Source organism: Balaenoptera ricei, chromosome 7, assembly GCF_028023285.1.
Source record: "Balaenoptera ricei isolate mBalRic1 chromosome 7, mBalRic1.hap2, whole genome shotgun sequence".
Lineage (NCBI taxonomy): Eukaryota > Metazoa > Chordata > Mammalia > Artiodactyla > Balaenopteridae > Balaenoptera > Balaenoptera ricei.
In genome coordinates, this window is record NC_082645.1 from 94,895,274 (window position 1) to 94,913,514 (window position 18,241).

At 38.3% G+C, this 18,241-nt stretch overlaps 1 protein-coding gene across 3 annotated transcripts in view; it reads left to right on the top strand.

Moving 5' to 3' along the window:
- The window catches only part of UNC80 (unc-80 homolog, NALCN channel complex subunit), a 233,754-nt gene that overhangs the window by 182,111 nt on the left and 33,402 nt on the right, over nucleotides 1-18,241 (top strand). For all 3 annotated transcript variants that reach the window (XM_059927385.1, XM_059927384.1, XM_059927387.1), the window contains 7 exons: nucleotides 218-486; nucleotides 1,998-2,132; nucleotides 4,692-4,830; nucleotides 5,459-5,555; nucleotides 12,772-12,942; nucleotides 16,354-16,446; nucleotides 17,856-17,891. In XM_059927385.1, the coding sequence (XP_059783368.1) occupies nucleotides 218-486; nucleotides 1,998-2,132; nucleotides 4,692-4,830; nucleotides 5,459-5,555; nucleotides 12,772-12,942; nucleotides 16,354-16,446; nucleotides 17,856-17,891 (940 nt within the window). The remainder of the gene's footprint in view (nucleotides 1-217; nucleotides 487-1,997; nucleotides 2,133-4,691; nucleotides 4,831-5,458; nucleotides 5,556-12,771; nucleotides 12,943-16,353; nucleotides 16,447-17,855; nucleotides 17,892-18,241) is intronic.

Below are 18,241 nucleotides of genomic sequence, written 5' to 3' on the forward strand. Positions count from 1 at the left end.
CTTGCCCACAGAGTTGAATCAAAGAGGTGATGAAGAGAGTACTTGGAGGGCTAGGAGGTGTCACAGCAGTGGCTGCAATATTGTTCTGGGAAGCGTATCAGCAGTAGATCTTCATGTCCCTGAGCTGGAAACAGCAGCGCCCTGGGGTTTGATTGCCCTCCACACTGACAGGATTGGCGTGGGGCTAATTCTGTCTCTGCTGTTTCATGTTTCACAGCTGGGAAGGAGCTGTTTGGCCTCGACACTCTTCAGAAAAGCTTGTGGATCCAGCTCCTGGAGGAGATGTTCCTGGGCATGCCGAGCGAGTTTCCCTGGGGAGATGAAATCATGCTTTTCCTCAACGTTTTTAACGGGGCTCTGATCCTGCACCCAGAAGACAGTGCCCTGCTCAGGCAGTACGCGGCCACGGTCATCAACAGCGCTGTGCACTTCAATCACCTCTTCTCCCTCAGCGGCTACCAGTGGATTCTGCCCACCATGCTGCAGGTGCACAGGCTCTCCTCTCCTGCATGGAACAGGTCAACAAGATCTGTACCAAAACTTTGAATGATGGTATTATCTTCTTTTATGACCTCAGAAGGCACCAAATGAAACCCCCCTAGAAACTTCCAAAAGGTCATAATATTCCATTCTATTCTGAGATCTCCCAGACCTGGGCTGTGCTTTCCCATTTCTTCTGGACCAGTGGTTCTCAAAGTGCAACCTCTAGAGCAGCAGCTGCAGAAGCATCCGCATCCCCTGGGGATTTGTTAGAAATGCACATTCTTGGGTTCCATCCCAGTGCTACTTAATCAGAAACTCTGGAGTCAGGGCCCAGTAATCTGTGTTTTTACAAGACCTCCAGGTGGTTTTGATGCCCTAGGAAGCTTGAGAACCATTATTCAAATGTATGGCAAGCGTTCAGTTGATGTTTCTCCCAAGAGAGTCTCCGACCTCTATCTGAATAGAGATTTTCATTGCCATTAAATTTGGTACGACAAGGTTGGAGGAGGTGAATGTAGCAGGAACAGTGTTCACTTAGTCATGTCTAATGTGTACGTGGCTACAGTTAGGAGTACTGAATAAAGTTCAGAAGGGGCCTGGGGGGCTCATCCTAGTTCTCATTTTTATGGAAATTTTAATAGAATTATGGAAGTAATACATGCTCGTGTAAAGTGACATTTGCTCAACCTACAGGGGCAAGAAATTGACTTATAATATCATCAAGGGCTCTCTGTCCTATTTTTAGATAGTTGGAATTTCCTCTATAACTTTTAAAATAATTATCAAAAACAATAAATGCTCATTATAAAATTCAAAAGATAAAGAAAAGCTTAAAGAAGAAAATAAAGATCACCTATAATCCTCCTCCTAGATAACCATCGTTTACACACCTTGAAAATCTTGGTACTCTCTCCTACTTTTTCTAAAACAAGTTGAATCATACCATATATTCAAGTTTGTTACCTACCTTTTTTAATGTGACACTAAGAATATTGTGGGAATTTTCCCTGTAGCACTATATAGCATCTTTTAAAAAGTAACTGATAGTATTCTGTCGAATGCATATACATAATACACTTAACCCCAATTTATGAATAATTTATAAGTTGTTTCAAATTTTCTACTATTTTAAGCAACCTTGCAGCAGTCATTATTGTATATGTATCTTTGTACATTTGTCTAACTGTTTTCTTAAGAAAAATCACTAGTCACAAACTTCCCAAGAAAAAAGTATATTTATATTTTTAGAATTAAATATAAATATACTTATATATATATGAGTATATAAGTGTACTTATATAAGTACATAAATATAAAACATTTATATTTTTAGGATTTCTATGTATATTGCCAGATTTCTCTCAAGAAGGTATATACCATTTTACACTCCCCTCCATCAGTTTATGAAATTAGTCATTTCCGTCCATGCTTCCCATGGCTATGAGTTTTAAAAGCAAACACAACTCTAGTAGACTGTTAAGGAATTTTCTGAATATGGTGACATTTTTCCATAGGTGTACTCTGACTATGAAAGCAATCCCCAGTTGCGTCAAGCCATTGAATTCGCCTGCCATCAGTTCTACATTCTACACCGGAAGCCCTTTGTGCTCCAGTTGTTTGCAAGTGTGGCCCCTCTCCTGGAGTTTCCTGTGAGTAAGCTCTGTGGAAATAAAGGAAGACCAACCCAATGAGGAAAGCAAAGTCTCCTTATTCAGGGCTCACTACAGCCAGGGACTCCTGGGCTGGTTACTGCAGATGGTAGATCAGAGTTCTATATTTATGTACGGCCTAGTCATTGTCCATTGGTATAATCAGTCTCTCAGCTCTCTTCATGCAAGCAATGGGATATAAATTCCAAAAATTATTTCTCTTTCAACAAGAAAATCTTCTCTCTTCAACATTTCTCTTCAACCCTCATTTCGGCCCCATGGATGTAAATAGATCAACTCTCTGGTTTTTTATACTCAGTTAATGAAAGGATGGAAAATGGAAAATGATAAAAGGAAGAGTTCCTGATTCTCATTTTGTTCTATCACTCTCTAGCACTTACCCTGCTTTATTTTTATTTTTCTGCAGAGCATTTATACCATATCACATGTAATATATGTATTTGTTTCACTAATATGTATCTTTACCACACCCCACAATAGAATTTGAGCTCCGTTAAAACGAGACATTTGTCTGGTTTTTGCTTGCCTTTTGCTTGTTTTTAGTTGTTGTTTTGTTTGTTTGTTTTTGTTTTTGTTTTGCTATAACTGCAGTGCACAAAATGGTGCCTGGCACATAGTAGGAATTTAATGAGGTTTTTTTTAAAAATTAATTTTTATTGGAGTATAGTTGCTTTACAGTGTTGTGTTAGTTTCTGTTGTAGAGCAAAGTGAATCAGCTATATGTATACATATATCCCCTCTTTTTTGGATTTCCTTCCCATTTAGGTCACCACAGAGCACTGAGTAGAGTTCCCTGTGCTATATAGTAGATTCTCATTAGTTATCTATTTTATACATAGTAGTGTATATATGCCGATCCCAATCTCCCAAGTCATCCCACCACCCCCCTTTCCCCCTTGGTATCCATACATTTGTTCTCTACATCTGTGTCTCTATTTCTGCTTTGCAAATAAGATCATCTATACCATTTTTCTAGATTCCACATATATGTGTTAATATACGATATTTGTTTTTCTCTTTCTGACTTACTTCACTTAGTATGATAATCTCTAGGTCCATCCATGTTGCTGCAAATGGCATTATTTCATTCTTTTTATGGCTGAGTAATATTCCATTGTATATATATACCACGTCTTCTTTATTCATTCCTTTGTCGATGGACATTTAGGTTGCTTCCATGTCCTGGCTATTGTAAATAGTGCTGCAATGAACATTGGGGTGCATGTATCTTTTTGAATTAGAGTTTTCTCTGGATATATGCCCAGGAGGATTTGTTGTTTTAATGAATGAATCAAAGTCATTTTACAGAGATTTGAGATGGTAAGTATCTCCATTCTGGAGATAGATTATCAAATAAGACCTGTAAAATTCCCAGGGTTGTCAAAAAATTCATCTGTTTCTCAAACATATTTGATGTATTCAACTAATCCATTATGGAAATTTGGGGGGGAATGCTGAGTCCCACTATCATAGACCAGAGAAAACATAGGCATGAACTTTACTGGCAGTTCACATGTTGCTGTATTTTTATGAGTTTCCACAAATATCTCTTTTGTACTAGATTAGCATTTAATAGATCCCTTAAAAGTCAGGTGTTCACGCCATACAGTAGCATGGTTGAATGCAGAATTCTGTAAGCTGAATACTGCCTAGGTATTGTTATCAATGGCAGTGTTTATGAAACTTGTATTCCTGATCAAACCATGTTAGTACTGATGTAGGAATTAATAAAGTAAAACGGCTTTTCTTTTGTTTTTAATTGAAGTATGGTTGATTTACAATGTTGTGTTAATTTCTGCTGTACAGCACAATGATTCAGTTATACATATAGATATATACATCTTTTTTATATTCTTTTCCATTATGGTTTATCACAGGATATTGAATATAGTTCCCTATGCTATACAGTAGGACCTTGTTGTTTATCCATTCTATATATAATAGTTTGCATCTGCTAATCCCAAACTCCCAATCCATCCCCCTTCACCCCCCTTGGCAACCACAATTCTGTTCTGTGTCTGTGAGTCTATTTCATAGATAAGTTCATTTGTGTCATACTTTAGATTCCACATATAAGTGATATCATATGGTATTTGTCTTTCTAACTTCACTTAGTATGATAATCTCTAGGTCCATCCATGTTGCTGCAGATGGCATTATTTCATTATTTTTATGGCTGAGTAGGATTCCATTGTATATATATACCACATCTTCTTTATCCATTCATCTGTCGATGGACATTTAGGTTGTTTCCATGTTTTGCCTTCTGTGAATAGTGATGCTATGAACATATGGGTGCATGTGTCATTTTGAGTTAGAGTTTCCTCTGGGTATATGCCCAGGAGTGGGATTGCTGGATCATACGGCAACTCTATTTTTAGTTTTTTTCAGGAACCTCCATTCTGTTTTCCACAGTGGCTGCACCAACTTACATCCCCACCAACAGGGTATGAGGGTTCCCTTTTCTCCACACCCTCTCCAGAATTTGTTATTTGTAGACTTTTTAATGATGGACTAAAATGGCTTTTCTTTGTACAGGACGCTGCCAATACTGGCTCCAGCAAAGGCGTGTCAGCTCAGTGCCTGTTTGACTTGCTGCAGTCGCTGGAGGGGGAGACCACTGACATCCTAGACATCTTAGAGCTGGTCAAAGCTGAGAAGCCTCTTAAGTCATTAGGTAAAAGCAAAACTTGCCTTGACATTCTTTTTCTTTTTGTAATCTTTCTTTTTTTAAACAACCTTATACTGAATATTTTGAACTAAATCAAAACAGCAAAAATAAGTGGAACGGTGCTATAAATGAAATGAGTACGTTTTCCTATCTCCTGTTTTTCTTAAATTTCTTGTAAATCTTAAAATGTAAAGGATTCTCTGCCATGAAAATTGTATTAAAAGGGGGGCTCAATAGACCACTGTAGTTTTCAGAAAACTGGGTTTTCCTGGGCAATTCTAAGTGAATAACCCTTTAAGACAAGCTTTTATTATCATGGAATGTGTACAATTAGAGGTATTCAAAGATGGAGTCTCATGTCTTACCTTAGAGCATCCAAATATCCTTCTATTAGATGAGTTTTTTTAAACTACCAAAAAAAAGCACTTTTATTTGTCATCTGAATATTCAAAAATAGAACAGAATTTTTAGTCCCTTTAGATGAGGATATTAAGTGTTCACAGTTTAGGAATAAAGTCTAACAAAGAAATGCCTACAAAATATAACTGGAAAGAAAGTGTTAGGAGTAATAAATTCTTCTTTATCCCTGGTGGAATCCACTCTGATCGTGTGCCTTGACCTTCTGTCCCTTCAGATTTCTGCTATGGAAACGAAGACCTGACTTTCTCTATAAGTGAAGCCATTAAGCTCTGTGTTACTGTGGTGGCATATGCTCCTGAGTCGTTCAGAAGGTAACTGCAGCCTTTTATTCTGTGCCTTGTAATAAGTAAGTATGGCAAAGGAAATAAAATTGAGTGACTACAAAGGTTATGTTTGCTAATATTAGCCTGTAATGTTCTGGCAAGTACGTTTTCAAAAACTAAATTTAGGGAACTTGTCATAGCAGAGGTTATGAAAAATATAGTAAATCTTCATCAATTTGAAATCCCCTAATTTGGAAATTGTGAAGTGGCTAACTTGTTTTAGTCTTGTTTAGGAAATATCCTCACATGTAACAGAAATTAATAGCAAATAAAATTTCAGAAAAGACATTTAAGCTATTTAAGAAAACTCCTTTCAAGGAGCAATAAGAACTTCTGTCACACAAAGAGCAGGAAGAGAAATCTTGCCTGTCATTTTGCCAAGTGCAAGGAATCCAAAGGACTCACCATGGAGAGTGTTATTTCCAGTTCTAGGATGTTGGCTCTGATCTGATTTTATTTACATATATATATAATATGTGAAGTGAAAATCAGTCTCATCTCTCTATTAAAATAGGTATACTAAAGGCAGAGACAATAATTCAAATGAATTATGGATAGCCCCTTTTTATGTAATCTACTGCTTAAAGATAAGAGCTGCATTCCTTCCAAATGTTCCATAATTCTGGCTTAACCAACCCTATGGCCTTCCCTCCTCTTCCTCAATTCAACATTAGGAAATCTCTCCCTCTTAATTTCTCAATCTACTTTGATTTTTTCTTGTAATATCTAACCCATAAACAAAGCATTAGATTGTATTCTACCATATTCTTAGTATATGTGATATACCTTCCAATGCCCAATATAGTGCTGTATTCCATAGATGATATAACAATATAAATTTATAAAATGAATGAATCAGATAACAGCCAACTGTTTCCATGTTCCTATTTCTCTCATTTGTAATTCTTCTTGCATAGGCCTTTGTGGTAAGAAAATAGTTTGAAAATAAAAATATGAATTAGTCATAAACATATCACAGTTTTTGCCTCAACTTTCTTTCTTTTGAGAGAAGGATGGGCTAATAAATTATTCCAGGGTATTGCTCCTCTGTTAAGACTGCCAGATCTAGGTAGGTTATCACCTTTCTGATGTAAATTCAAAGAACTGAGACTACAAACTCCTGTCACACAAGGAATAAAATATAAATCTTATCTGAGTGTTCTCTCAACTCAAGGATGCTGGCTCTGATCTAACCCAGAGTCACCCACATTGGTCCTACCTCCTCGGACCAGCTGTTGATCTCATGTGCTCAGGGTGAGTTGTGACTCTGACTCAGGTTTGAAGTGAAAGGGAAGGTGACTAGTGAGTCTCCTGGTGAAGCAAACAGAGAACTAGCACTTGTCCGTTCATACCAGTCCAGTTCTAACCTAATAGTCAAGCCTATCCTGAAGCATCTATAGATCAGGTGATTTATGGAACACTAGATAGAGATGTATATCTGATCTGAAAGTAAAGCATAGTGATCTACTTGGGATGTAAAGATTGCTTGGGGCTTACAGATTTCCACATTACTTAAAATTCTTAATTCTGTCCGTTTGATCAAATCTCCTTATCAATTTCTCATATTCCTCCTTAAGTCTACTTCTGGTTTTCAATTAGTGTAGAAAAATATTGACCCAACTATTGCAACTCTACTATTTTAACGCAGTGGATATTTTGACCCCAAGGATATTTTGACTATGACTTTATAAATACAAACATCTTAATCATAATTATACCTATAAATTTTCATTAAGGGATTATTTTCTAATTTATTTATGCCAGTTTAATTCCTCAATCAGTCATTTTATGTTGCAAATAAGCCACTTTCAACTTTTCATTTTTATTTTATCAAAGTTCTTTTCATTGAAATTATTTTCTTTCTATGTAAAATTTATAATAAAGTTTACATTCATTGATTAAGTTTTGGGGGAGGACTTCTTTTATCTTGGTCTGTGTCAAACTTTGCTTATTAGAGTTTCTATCATTTTGAGCTTTTGTGTTTCAGGTTTTGATCATTACTGCATAGTTTCCCCAAGTCAAATTTCAATGGCGCCCATAAGATGTAGTTTCTTAATGTAGAATAAACATCTGAAGCAAGATGTTTATTAAATAACAAATTCTACTCAGTGGTATTTTAACAATTGTCAGTTTTATTTTATGTCAAAAATTCTTTCAGAATAGTTATTATGAATTGGATAAAAGACTGGGAATTTGTATTTTTAAAGTAATCAATGAAAAAAGCAGCAGACAGCTGGTCAGATATTCCCAGACTGTTTTATTATTCAGGATTAATCTTAGAGTGTAATACCATTATATAATATTCTTCCATCAGTTTGTTCATTATGTACTATCTCCTCACACACCGCTGGGACAGAGAGAGCAAATGGTAGGGTCAGAACATCCCGCTGACAAGCAGGGTGACCTCCGCCCCATCTCCACAGTGCATTTCCCAGTCCCCCCACTGCAAATAATCTCTCCTTTCTGGTCCCAGAGCAATTTATTTTGAAGTTTTCCCTTATGAAATCTGTTGCTCAGCCATCTCGAGGCGCTGAGCCAAGTCACCTTACCTCTCCTGCCCTCTTACCAACCAAGTGTGTAAACATAAGGAGCCACCTGAAGAAAATGCATACAGTTTATTCTTACCACAGCCTCTGGTGTAAATCTCTGCTCTCCTTGCCTGAGCTGAATATCATAGCCATCTTGAGGGTCCTCTTTATCCTTTCTCAGAAACTCCTGAAACGGTGTCAGTCATAAGAGGTTTGAGGAAGGAGTTGAGGTTTCTGGAAGGATCCAGTGAAGAGTGACTTCTTTCTTGCCCATGTTCTAAATAAATGAAGGAAGGCAAGGAGGAAGGCAGAAGGGAGGTTGAAATATCACCTTTACTACTGAGAAAGATTAAGTAGGGGAATCAGGCTTGAAACAGGACTGCCCTGAGAACTCACAGCAGAGGATAGAAGCCCTGTTGGCAGGCTTTTCCAGGAAAAGGAAAAGAGCTGAGCTGATTTTGCCCAGTATGTCTGTATCAATTTGCCCCTCAAGTAAGTCTTTGTCTTCTGCAGAACAGAATGAGTAAAAGGGCAAAGAGGAACCGGGATTGATATGGACTGAACTCTCTCTGCTGGAAGGAAACATGAGGAATAAGTAAAAAATGCCACCCCCATCCCCAACATTCCCACCTTATTTTGTCTTAAGCAGTGGGGATTAAACACTATGCCCCTGGTCAACCCTGCCTCAGGAGGGCAAATCTACCCTCTCTCAGGACGGTCCTCATCCTCCTTTCCTTGGGCTCCTCCTACAAAATCACAGCTCCATAAAAGGTTCAGAAATGGATCAAAACCTTGCATTAACTTAACTCCAAGTCCACTCGATTCCTAAGTGTCAAAATACCCCCTCTTCTATTTTCCACTCCAAGCATATCCAGTACCATGTTATTAGGGTGTATCAGAGATTCTGCTGTGTGGTTAAGTGATAACATGAAGACACTGCAATGATAAAATGTATAAAGATTCTCTAATATTAAAATGTTAACAGCATAGAGAAGCCCTAAATTTGACTAAAAATTCCTCGCATTATCAAATTCCCAATGAGATATGAAGGACACTTTCAAGTTAAAATCCAAACACATTGAAATCAAAAGGAATTAGAGTTCACAATCAAATTCTCTTGTCATTGTGAGTTAAAAGCCAGAATCCAATACTGTTAAGCTAAATTCAAATTTTTTTTAAAAACCTCCCTAATACCTTATTCTGCTCTGTTTAAGCCAGAACTGTTCTTAATTCCTGGGTGGAGCCAGGATCTCTTAAGTAGTTGTTCCCTAGGATATGTTTCATGGGAATAAATTCAATTCTTATAAGACTTCAACATTTGTAATACCAAGTCCCTGTTGTGCTTAAATTTTTTTTTAAATAATGTATTTTATTTAAATATTCATACAAGAAAGTTTTTACAAATTGTAATTTTATAGTTTCATGAATGTATACAAAGTTAACACATCAGTGTAACTACCACTCAAATTGAAAAATCAGATAAAAGAACCACTATCCTGATTTCCAACATCACAAATCAGCTTTATCTGTTTCTGAACTCAACTACAATGAAATAATATGGTAGGTATTTTTTAATGTCTGACTTCTGTTATTCAGTATTATTTCATGAGATTCATCCACGCAATCGTGTATAACAATAGTTCTTCATTTGTCTATAATATTCTATTGTATGGCTATGCTGCAATTTGTGTATTTCTTCTTTTGTTGACAGACATTTGTGTTGTGTCCAGTTTGAAGCTATTACCAATAATGCTGCAGTGAACATTTTTGTATATCTTTGTGTGCACATATATATGCGTCTCTGTGGGTAGAAATGCTCTGCTAGATCATAGAGTATGTATATGTTTTGCTCTAGTAGATACTACCAAAAAGTTTTCCAGAGTGCTTTTATCAGTTTTCACTCCCGCCAGCAGTGTATAAGTGTTCCAGTACTCTACAGCCTCATCAACACTTTGTATTGTCAGTCTTTTTTATTTTAGCTGTTTTTGTTGGCTTATAGTGATATCTCATTGTGGTTTTAATTCCCATTTCCCTCCAGCAAATTAAAAGGTTTGGAAGCCTTTCAGATTGTTTACTGGAATTTGGATATCTACTTTTGCAAAGGGCCTATTGAAGTATTCTACCCATTTTTAAATGAGATTATCAGTCATTTTTATTTGATATATAGAATTTTTTTTAAAGAGTCTGACATAAGTACATTTTAACTTATATAGAGTGGTGTGCTGGTAAACATTTAACAACCAACTCTCTGGGGGAAAGAGTTCTGATTGTAGCATTGCCAATTTGCGAATATGTAGCAATTGCTGAATGCAAAATACCAGAATGACATCATTGAATGTGGTGTTGGAAAGAGATGCTTACGGTAGGCCTTTTTTTTTTAATTAATTTTTTTTTTAATTAATTTTTATTGGAGTATAGTTGCTTTACGATGTTGTATTAGTTTCTGCTGTAAAGCAAAGTGAATCAGCTATACATATACCTCCTCTTTTTTGGATTTCCTTCCCATTTAGGTCACCACAGAGCATTGAGTAGAGTTCCCTGTGCTATACAGAAGGTCCTCATTAGTTATCTATTTTACACATAATATCAATAGTGTATATATGTTAATCCCATCCCAATCTCCCAGTTCATCCCATCCCCCCCTTCCCTCTTGGTATCCATACGTTTGTTCTCTATGTCTGTGTCTCTATTTCTGCTTTGCAAATAAGATCATCTATACGATTTTTCTAGATTCCACATATGCGTTAATATGCAATATTTGTTTTTCTCTATCTCACTTACTTCACTCTGTATGACAATCTCTAGGTCCGTCCACATCTCTGCAAATGATCCAATTTTGTTCCTTTTTATGGCTGAGTAATATTCCAGTGTATATATGTACCACATCATCTTTATCCATTCCTCTGTTGATGAACAATTAGTTTGCTTCCATGTCCTGACTATTGTAAATAGTTCTGCAATGAACCTTGGGGTGCATGTATCTTTTTGAATTATGGTTTTCTCTGGGTATATGCCCAGTAGTGGGATTGCTGGGTCATATGGTAGTTTTATTTTTAGTTTTTTAAGGAACCTCCATACTGTTCTCCATAGTGGATGCATCAGTTTACATTCCCACCAACAGTGTAAGAGGGTTCCCTTTTCTCCACACCCTCTCCAGCATTTGTTGTTTGTGGATATTTTGATGATGGCCATTCTGACAGGTGTGAGGTGATACTGCATTGTAGTTTTGATTTGCATTTCTCTAATAATTAGTGATGTTGAGCACCTTTTCATGTGTTTGTTGGCCATCTGTATGTCTTCTTTGGAGAAATGTCTGTTTAGGTCTTCCACCCATTTTTTGATTGGGTTGTTTGTTTTTTTGATCTTGAGCTGCATGAGCTGTTTGTATATTTTGGAGATTAATCCTTTGTCAGTTGCTTCAGTTGCAAATATTTTCTCCCATTCTGAGGGTTGTCCAGTAGGCCTTCTTGACAGGTTATTTAGCCATTCCAGCACACCCCTGGCTACTTGTATTTCAAATAACATCTCTTACTCTGTGGCTTATAATTTTACTCCCCTAAGGTTGTCTTTTGATGAACAGAGCTCTTCATTTTAATATAGTCCAATGTATCACCTTTTTCCTATTTTTTAGTGCTTTCTGTGTCCTCTTATGAAATCTTGGCTAACTCAAGGTTATGAATCTATCCCCTTATATGCTAGGTGCTTTTTTGTTTTTATCTTAACATTTAGATTAACAAGCCATCTGGAATTAATTTTGGTATGGTGTAAAGTAAGGGTCAAAGTTTATTTTTCCCATAGAGATATCTAATAAGCAATAGACCCAGCACCATTTATAGAAAAGACTAGCCTTTCCCCATTGCACTGCAGTGTCATCTTTGTTATAAATCAAGTATCTGTGGATCTGTCTTGGACTCCTTATTCTGTTTCATATATCTATTTGTCTTTCCTTGCACCAATATTATACTGTCTTAATTATGATAGTTTTATAAAAAGTCTGATGTCTGGTAATATGTCTTTTTACAATTATGAAATTTCCATCTTTAACTTACCTTGAAGTCTGTTTTGTCTGACATAATAGTTACATCAGCATTCTTTTGGTGTTTGCTCTTACTTTCACGTTCAACATTTCTATATACTTATATTTAATGTCTCTTGATAGCAAAATATAGCTGAATTTTTAAATTATTCACACTAGTAAGCAGCCATTTTCATACCTGCATCACAGTGACTGTTTCCAGACTAGACTCTTGCTGTAAAATTGCTTAAGCTTTAAGAAGCCAGCCTCCTAAAGAAGGGTTTTATTTTGTCTCAGATTTGTTGCAAATTACTGAATGGAAGCTTTGTTGATGATTGTGAAGCTTGTTTCTCTGATTGACTGAATAGCTCTGCCTGTTACCATTCTATTGTTCTTTCAACCAATTGTATATATGCTAACTCTCCCAAGTAGATAATATTCTTCCTAAATGCAGAATTTTATCACCTTTTATCCGGTGCTTAATTAACTAATTAATTAGTGTTGGTCGATATTTCCAGCAGCTTTAATTACTCTTGACTTGGGTGGAGTGGGAAGGGGATTCAGAATTTCCCAACTCTCTAGAGGCTCTCCATTTCTCCGTGCTCCAAAATATCAAGTAGGATGTAAAAACGTGATTTGGTTTTCTGTCCGTTGATTAAAGTCTTCAGATGCTGATGGTCTTGGAAGCTTTGGTGCCATGTTACCTACAAAAGCTAAAGAGGCAAACGTCACAAGTGGAGACAGGACCCGCTGCCCGAGAGGAGATCGCCGCCATGGCTGCTCTTGCGACATCGCTGCAGGCCCTTTTATACAGTGTAGAGGTCCTCACCAGGTAACCCCATCGGCAGAAATAGCCACAGCCATAAACTATATGTATCCGCCAAAAAGATGAAGGTGGTGGCTAAAAATCTCTAAAACCCAGTTTTTATTTACAGATAACTTATCCAAACTCAGCTAAAACTGCAAACATTCCCTAAGTTGTTTAGATAAATAGTGCTCAGTAGTCTAAATAATAATAATAATAATGACAATAATAATAATAATTGTTAGTATTGTTATTCTACCATGATTGCTAAACACACATTTACATGTAGCTTGCTGAGCTTCTGTGGCAGTTTTAGCCCAGCAGTAAACAAATCTTTTGTAAAAGGGCTAATTTAGTGAATATGAAAATGTGATCCACGTTTTTATTAGCTCTTATTTTATGAGACATGATATGTCTGCAATTTCAACTAAGCATTCTTCTATTATTTTCCTGTTGTAAAGACAAGCTGGGTTTATTTCTACTATAATTTCAGAAGCTACATAACAAACGTAAACTACAAAATTTTATTCTAACGCTAGAATTGATAGATTGTCTGTCGGACAGGACTCAAGAGCGCTGAGAGAGGGGACTGAGGGATTTAGGAATGGAAAGGTCAGTTGACACCAGGGTTCAACCCTAAACAAAGTTCCAAGAAGTTAACCCTGTCACCAGATTGTTGGGTACAGAAGCAGAGGAATTGAGCTGCCCTGTGTCAGGGAAGGGCTGGATTGATGAGGCCTGGGCGGGCGTTGGCGGGTGGGGGGATTAGCGGGGCTGGGGGGATGTCTGTGTACCAAGGATAGAGCGAGTGGGGATGGTAGATGCAGGACACTATATAGTGATAAGCTTTCCTTTTCCATTGTCATCTAAAATCAGCTGGAAGGAGACGTTCCTCCCCACGGGTGGAGGTGGGGAAGCCATCTTTCTGCATTGATGTCTTCGCTCCTCCATCCCATTTGGCCATATTGTTAGCCTAAAATTCTATGGTTTACTCCCATCACGGGCACCAACTTCTCCAGCCCCATCTTGCTCAGTTGGTGAGGGGACTCGCTGAAACCCCTCAGCCCAGGGAGGACTTTTCCAGCGTGCACCAGCAAGTGAGAGGGGGAGTGAGATGGTTATTCATTAAGTTCAATCTATGTTTAGTTCCTAATCTGGCACTACATTTCCCACCGAGGCAAGCAGAACATAGCCCAAAGCCTTGGGTAGACTCTCTGCTGAAGTGCCCGCGTGCATCTAATCTGAGGAGATGCGGAGCAGGGAGCAGTGACAAACTGCCCGTGAGAAACAGCCCCCAGGGCTTTGGTGATGGTTTCCTGAAAGTCTGAGGGGGAAGAACATTACAAGGAGAAATACATGACCTACACCCTTCCTTCTGCACCCACCTGGTCATGTCACTAGTGCCTTCCTGTGACTAGAGGAGAGAAGGGCAGTCAATTTCCTTCAAGGGCCACTTGATTATTTCTCTTTACAGTACACAATGTTGATGCTTTCTATTCCCTTTTATAAGGATAAGTCAATTAACTTCTCCAAAACTGACTTACCAAAAATTCCACAAAGAGTTATGGATGGAGCTCTGACATTTGAAATTCTGTGGCCTTAAATATTCCAGTGTATTTAATATTCTTTTGATGGAGTGGAAGACTAGCCTCATTGGTTGGCTGTAATTGTTCACAACAAAATTGGCTTATTGTTTTTACAAAAAGAAAACGAGAAGAATACCACTTCACTTCCACAGTCCTAATGTACGTTGCTCAGGAAAAAAAATTAACCATTCTATAGGTAGTAACACAGAAACAAGTATATTACAAGTGTATCAGTATTAGTTTTCCATTGTCGCGTAACACATTACCACAAACTGAGAGGCTTAAAACTGAACACATTTATTATCATCGCATGGTTCCCTAGGCCGGAAATCTGGGCAGGCTCAGCTGATCTGTCCGCTCAGGGTCTTGCAAGGCCAAAATCAAGATGTCAGTTAGTCTGGGCTCTTACTGGAACGATCTGGGGAAAAATCCACTTCTCAGCTCATTCAGGGTTTTGGCAGAATCCAGCACCAGGCAGCTTTAGGTCTGAGGTCCCCTTTCCTTCCTGACCGTCAGCCAGGGGCCACTCTCTGCTGTTGGAAGACACCTGTATTCCTTCTTACACGGCCCCCAAGTCATCCAGCCAGCAGTGATTCCTTGAGTCCTTCTCAGGCTTCAAATTTGTCTGCCCCTCCCAAGAGAAACTCTCTGCTTTTTAAGGGCCGGTGATGAGATTAGACCTACCCAGATCATTTCCCTTTTGCTATATGATGTAGCGTGATAATGGGAGTAACAGCAGTGGGGCAGTGGGGGGAAGGTCTTGGGGCTAGCTTTAAATTGTGCCCACTACAGCAAAGGCACGGAAGAGACGGTCTGGGGTGATTTTTAAAGGGCTCCTCTCCAGCCACAACCAGCATACAGAAAATGAGCATAACAAAAGCAAGCTTTAAAGAGTTCATGTAAGCAACTGCTTTGAAAAGCCTTATCTTCCTTTCCATGTCACAGATGACACAGAGGCAGTTTACCTATGTATGAGCTGTTTTGAACCTATTTCTTAGCACCTATAATAAATTACTGACTTAATACTAATTTACTCACTTCCCTGGGTAGTCTTAGGTATAATTTTTTTTTAACATCTTTATTGGAGTATAACTGCTTTACAATGGTGTGTTAGTTTCTGCTTTATAACAAAGTGAATCAGCTATACATATACATATGTTCCCATATCTCCTCCCTCTTGCGTCTCCCTCCCTCCCACCCTCCCTATCCCACCCCTCTAGGTGGCCACAAAGCACCGAGCTGATCTCCCTGTGCTATGTGGCTTCTTCCCACTAGCTATCTATTTTACATTTGGTAGTGAATGTATGTCCATGCCACTCTCTCACTTTGTCCCAGCTTACCCTTTCCCTTCCCCGTGTCCTCAAGTCCATTCTCTATGACAGGAATAAAGACACAGACTTAGGTCTAAATTTGACTAGAAAGATTCTTTCCTTGTTTGATAGTTTCTCAGAAAAACAGAGTGGTTGATTATGGAGCAGGTGGCCTGAATGATATGTACACCCTTTTTCGTACTGTCTAGAATGGCTAACTTCCTGGTACCTGTGGAATTGAAAACATGAATTCTTAACTCTCACTTAATCAGCACAGACTTAGAAGTCTGATTTCATGAATGTCTGGTTTGAAGAGTACTTGTTTAGTACTCAGGACCAAGAAATGAAAGACCTTAAATCGTGGTGAGCTTATAGACCCTTGGGAATCAGTGTTCCCTTTAAAGTGCCTTCCAGGACAGACTCAGCAGAGGAGTGTGACAGAAAAGGCCAAAGTCTTTATAAGCCTCTAGCTTCAAGCTTGTGTGAGCTGCAGTAACTTCATAAGTGTCTCCACTTCTGTGGTTTTGTTACTGTTGTTGCAGGCCCATGACGGCCCCCCAGATGAGCAGGTGTGACCAGGGTCATAAAGGGGCCACCACAGCCAACCACACCATGTCGTCTGGGGTGACTACCAGGTAATTCACTGGCTTTATTCTTCTGTGGTCTCTCAATGTCGTACAACCTGAATCTCAGCTGTTGCAAGTGAAAGGAATCCTGAAAATAGTCGATATTGAGCGTGAAAATCTCTAAGGAAAAGAGAAGAAGGTGAAAGTTGAGAGTTACACGAAAACACCTAGGCTTTTTTCTGCAATTGTCACCTTCATAAATGAAGAGAAGTAAGCCACCTTCAGCAACTGGCATTTATGTCCATTTGTTTGTGTGAACATGCAAGATGTTCTCTGCCTCCTGGGTGGTCTTTGAACTATTCCAGTGTTGTTTCACTTGCCTCCAAGAAAAAGGCAAAGGAAACAGTAATAATCAGGAGGTGGCTTCTCATTCCAGGGCAGTTGTGCAGAGTCACCTTTCTTTCATGTGGACAGATTTTCTACAGACATTTCATCCAAGCTTTGACTTAGTCCCTTAACTGATGCTTTCACGGTTGTTGACTTAATCACCTTCCCTCTTTTGGTGCAACTCAGACACTGGCTGCACTAGTTAATACTTTACTTCATTCTGCCTGGGTTAACCTCTAAATACTCTGAGACAAAAATAAAAGTGTAATTAGCTGCCTCCTCCAAGGAAGATTTAAGACAGAGCAAACCCAAAATCAGCTTGGGAGAAAGTTCTCTTTTCCCAATATGGAGTAATTAGTGCAGAGATTATAAGGAAAAACTGAATAATTTTCTATTTTCTCTGAAGCACATTTTTAAGTGTATATCATTACTTATGTAAATTCCCTGCTTATCATACATTTATGTTAAAAATGAAATAAGTTCCCAACTATCACATCAAATATAAATTATCTGATGTGATAGTGTTACCTCAATTTCTCACATTAGGGGAAAATGATTATATGGGTTTTGAGTAATGAGTTTAAGTGATATTTAGAGGTTTCTCTAAGCTTACTGAGCTATGTTCAACACTAGATGAAAGGTGCCCAGAGAAAGAGGGCTTCTAAAGTCCTGTTACCCATCACTCATAAAGCAAGAAGTCTCTAGAACTGAAAGGAAGTCAGCCATACTTCTTCCTAAAATATAGCACATGATGTTAAAACTGCAACTTAGATTCACCTCACCTTTAAAGTTTTCAAAAATTTCCTTCATTTGACCACATTCCATGAGTTTGTGTGTGTTTTTAGAGCATCTGTCTTTCTACAAATTATCTGGCAATGGAACAGCTTTCATGGCAGCTATAATTGCAGCATATGTGGTAGGCAAATGAAAGATCACGATTTTATATTTTAGGATTAGTATGTGTGTATTAGGAAGCTTACCAAAATGTGTAACTTCAAAGGTTTCTCATAAGAAAAAGTCGTTAAGAGGTCCCACCACAGGGCCCCTGTTCTTACTCTGATAGTTACGCAGACTGTTTTTCTGACTCCCAGGTACCAGGAACAAGGCGCCAAACTGCACTTTATCAGGTACAGAAAGACAACGTAATTTCGTACTAATTCTGTCATCTTGTGGTAATTTGCCTTGTGAGCTGGGTTATGGTTCCGTCAGCTTTCTTTTCATTCAGGCATGGCATCCTACTTCTGCATAAATCCTCAGGAAGTGGCTAATGTAAAGCCACTACAGTTTGGGATGACAGTCTCTTACAGGATGATGAACTTTCTTGATCCTTCCGATAAGGTTCTCCTAGGCCCCGCCCTGCTGCTTCATTAACTTGCATATAATATAAGGCATCATATTTTTCTTCAGTGTGATACCTTCCTCTCATAGTTGCCCCCCATATACCTTCCCAGACCCCCAGTTAAACTTTTATAATTCC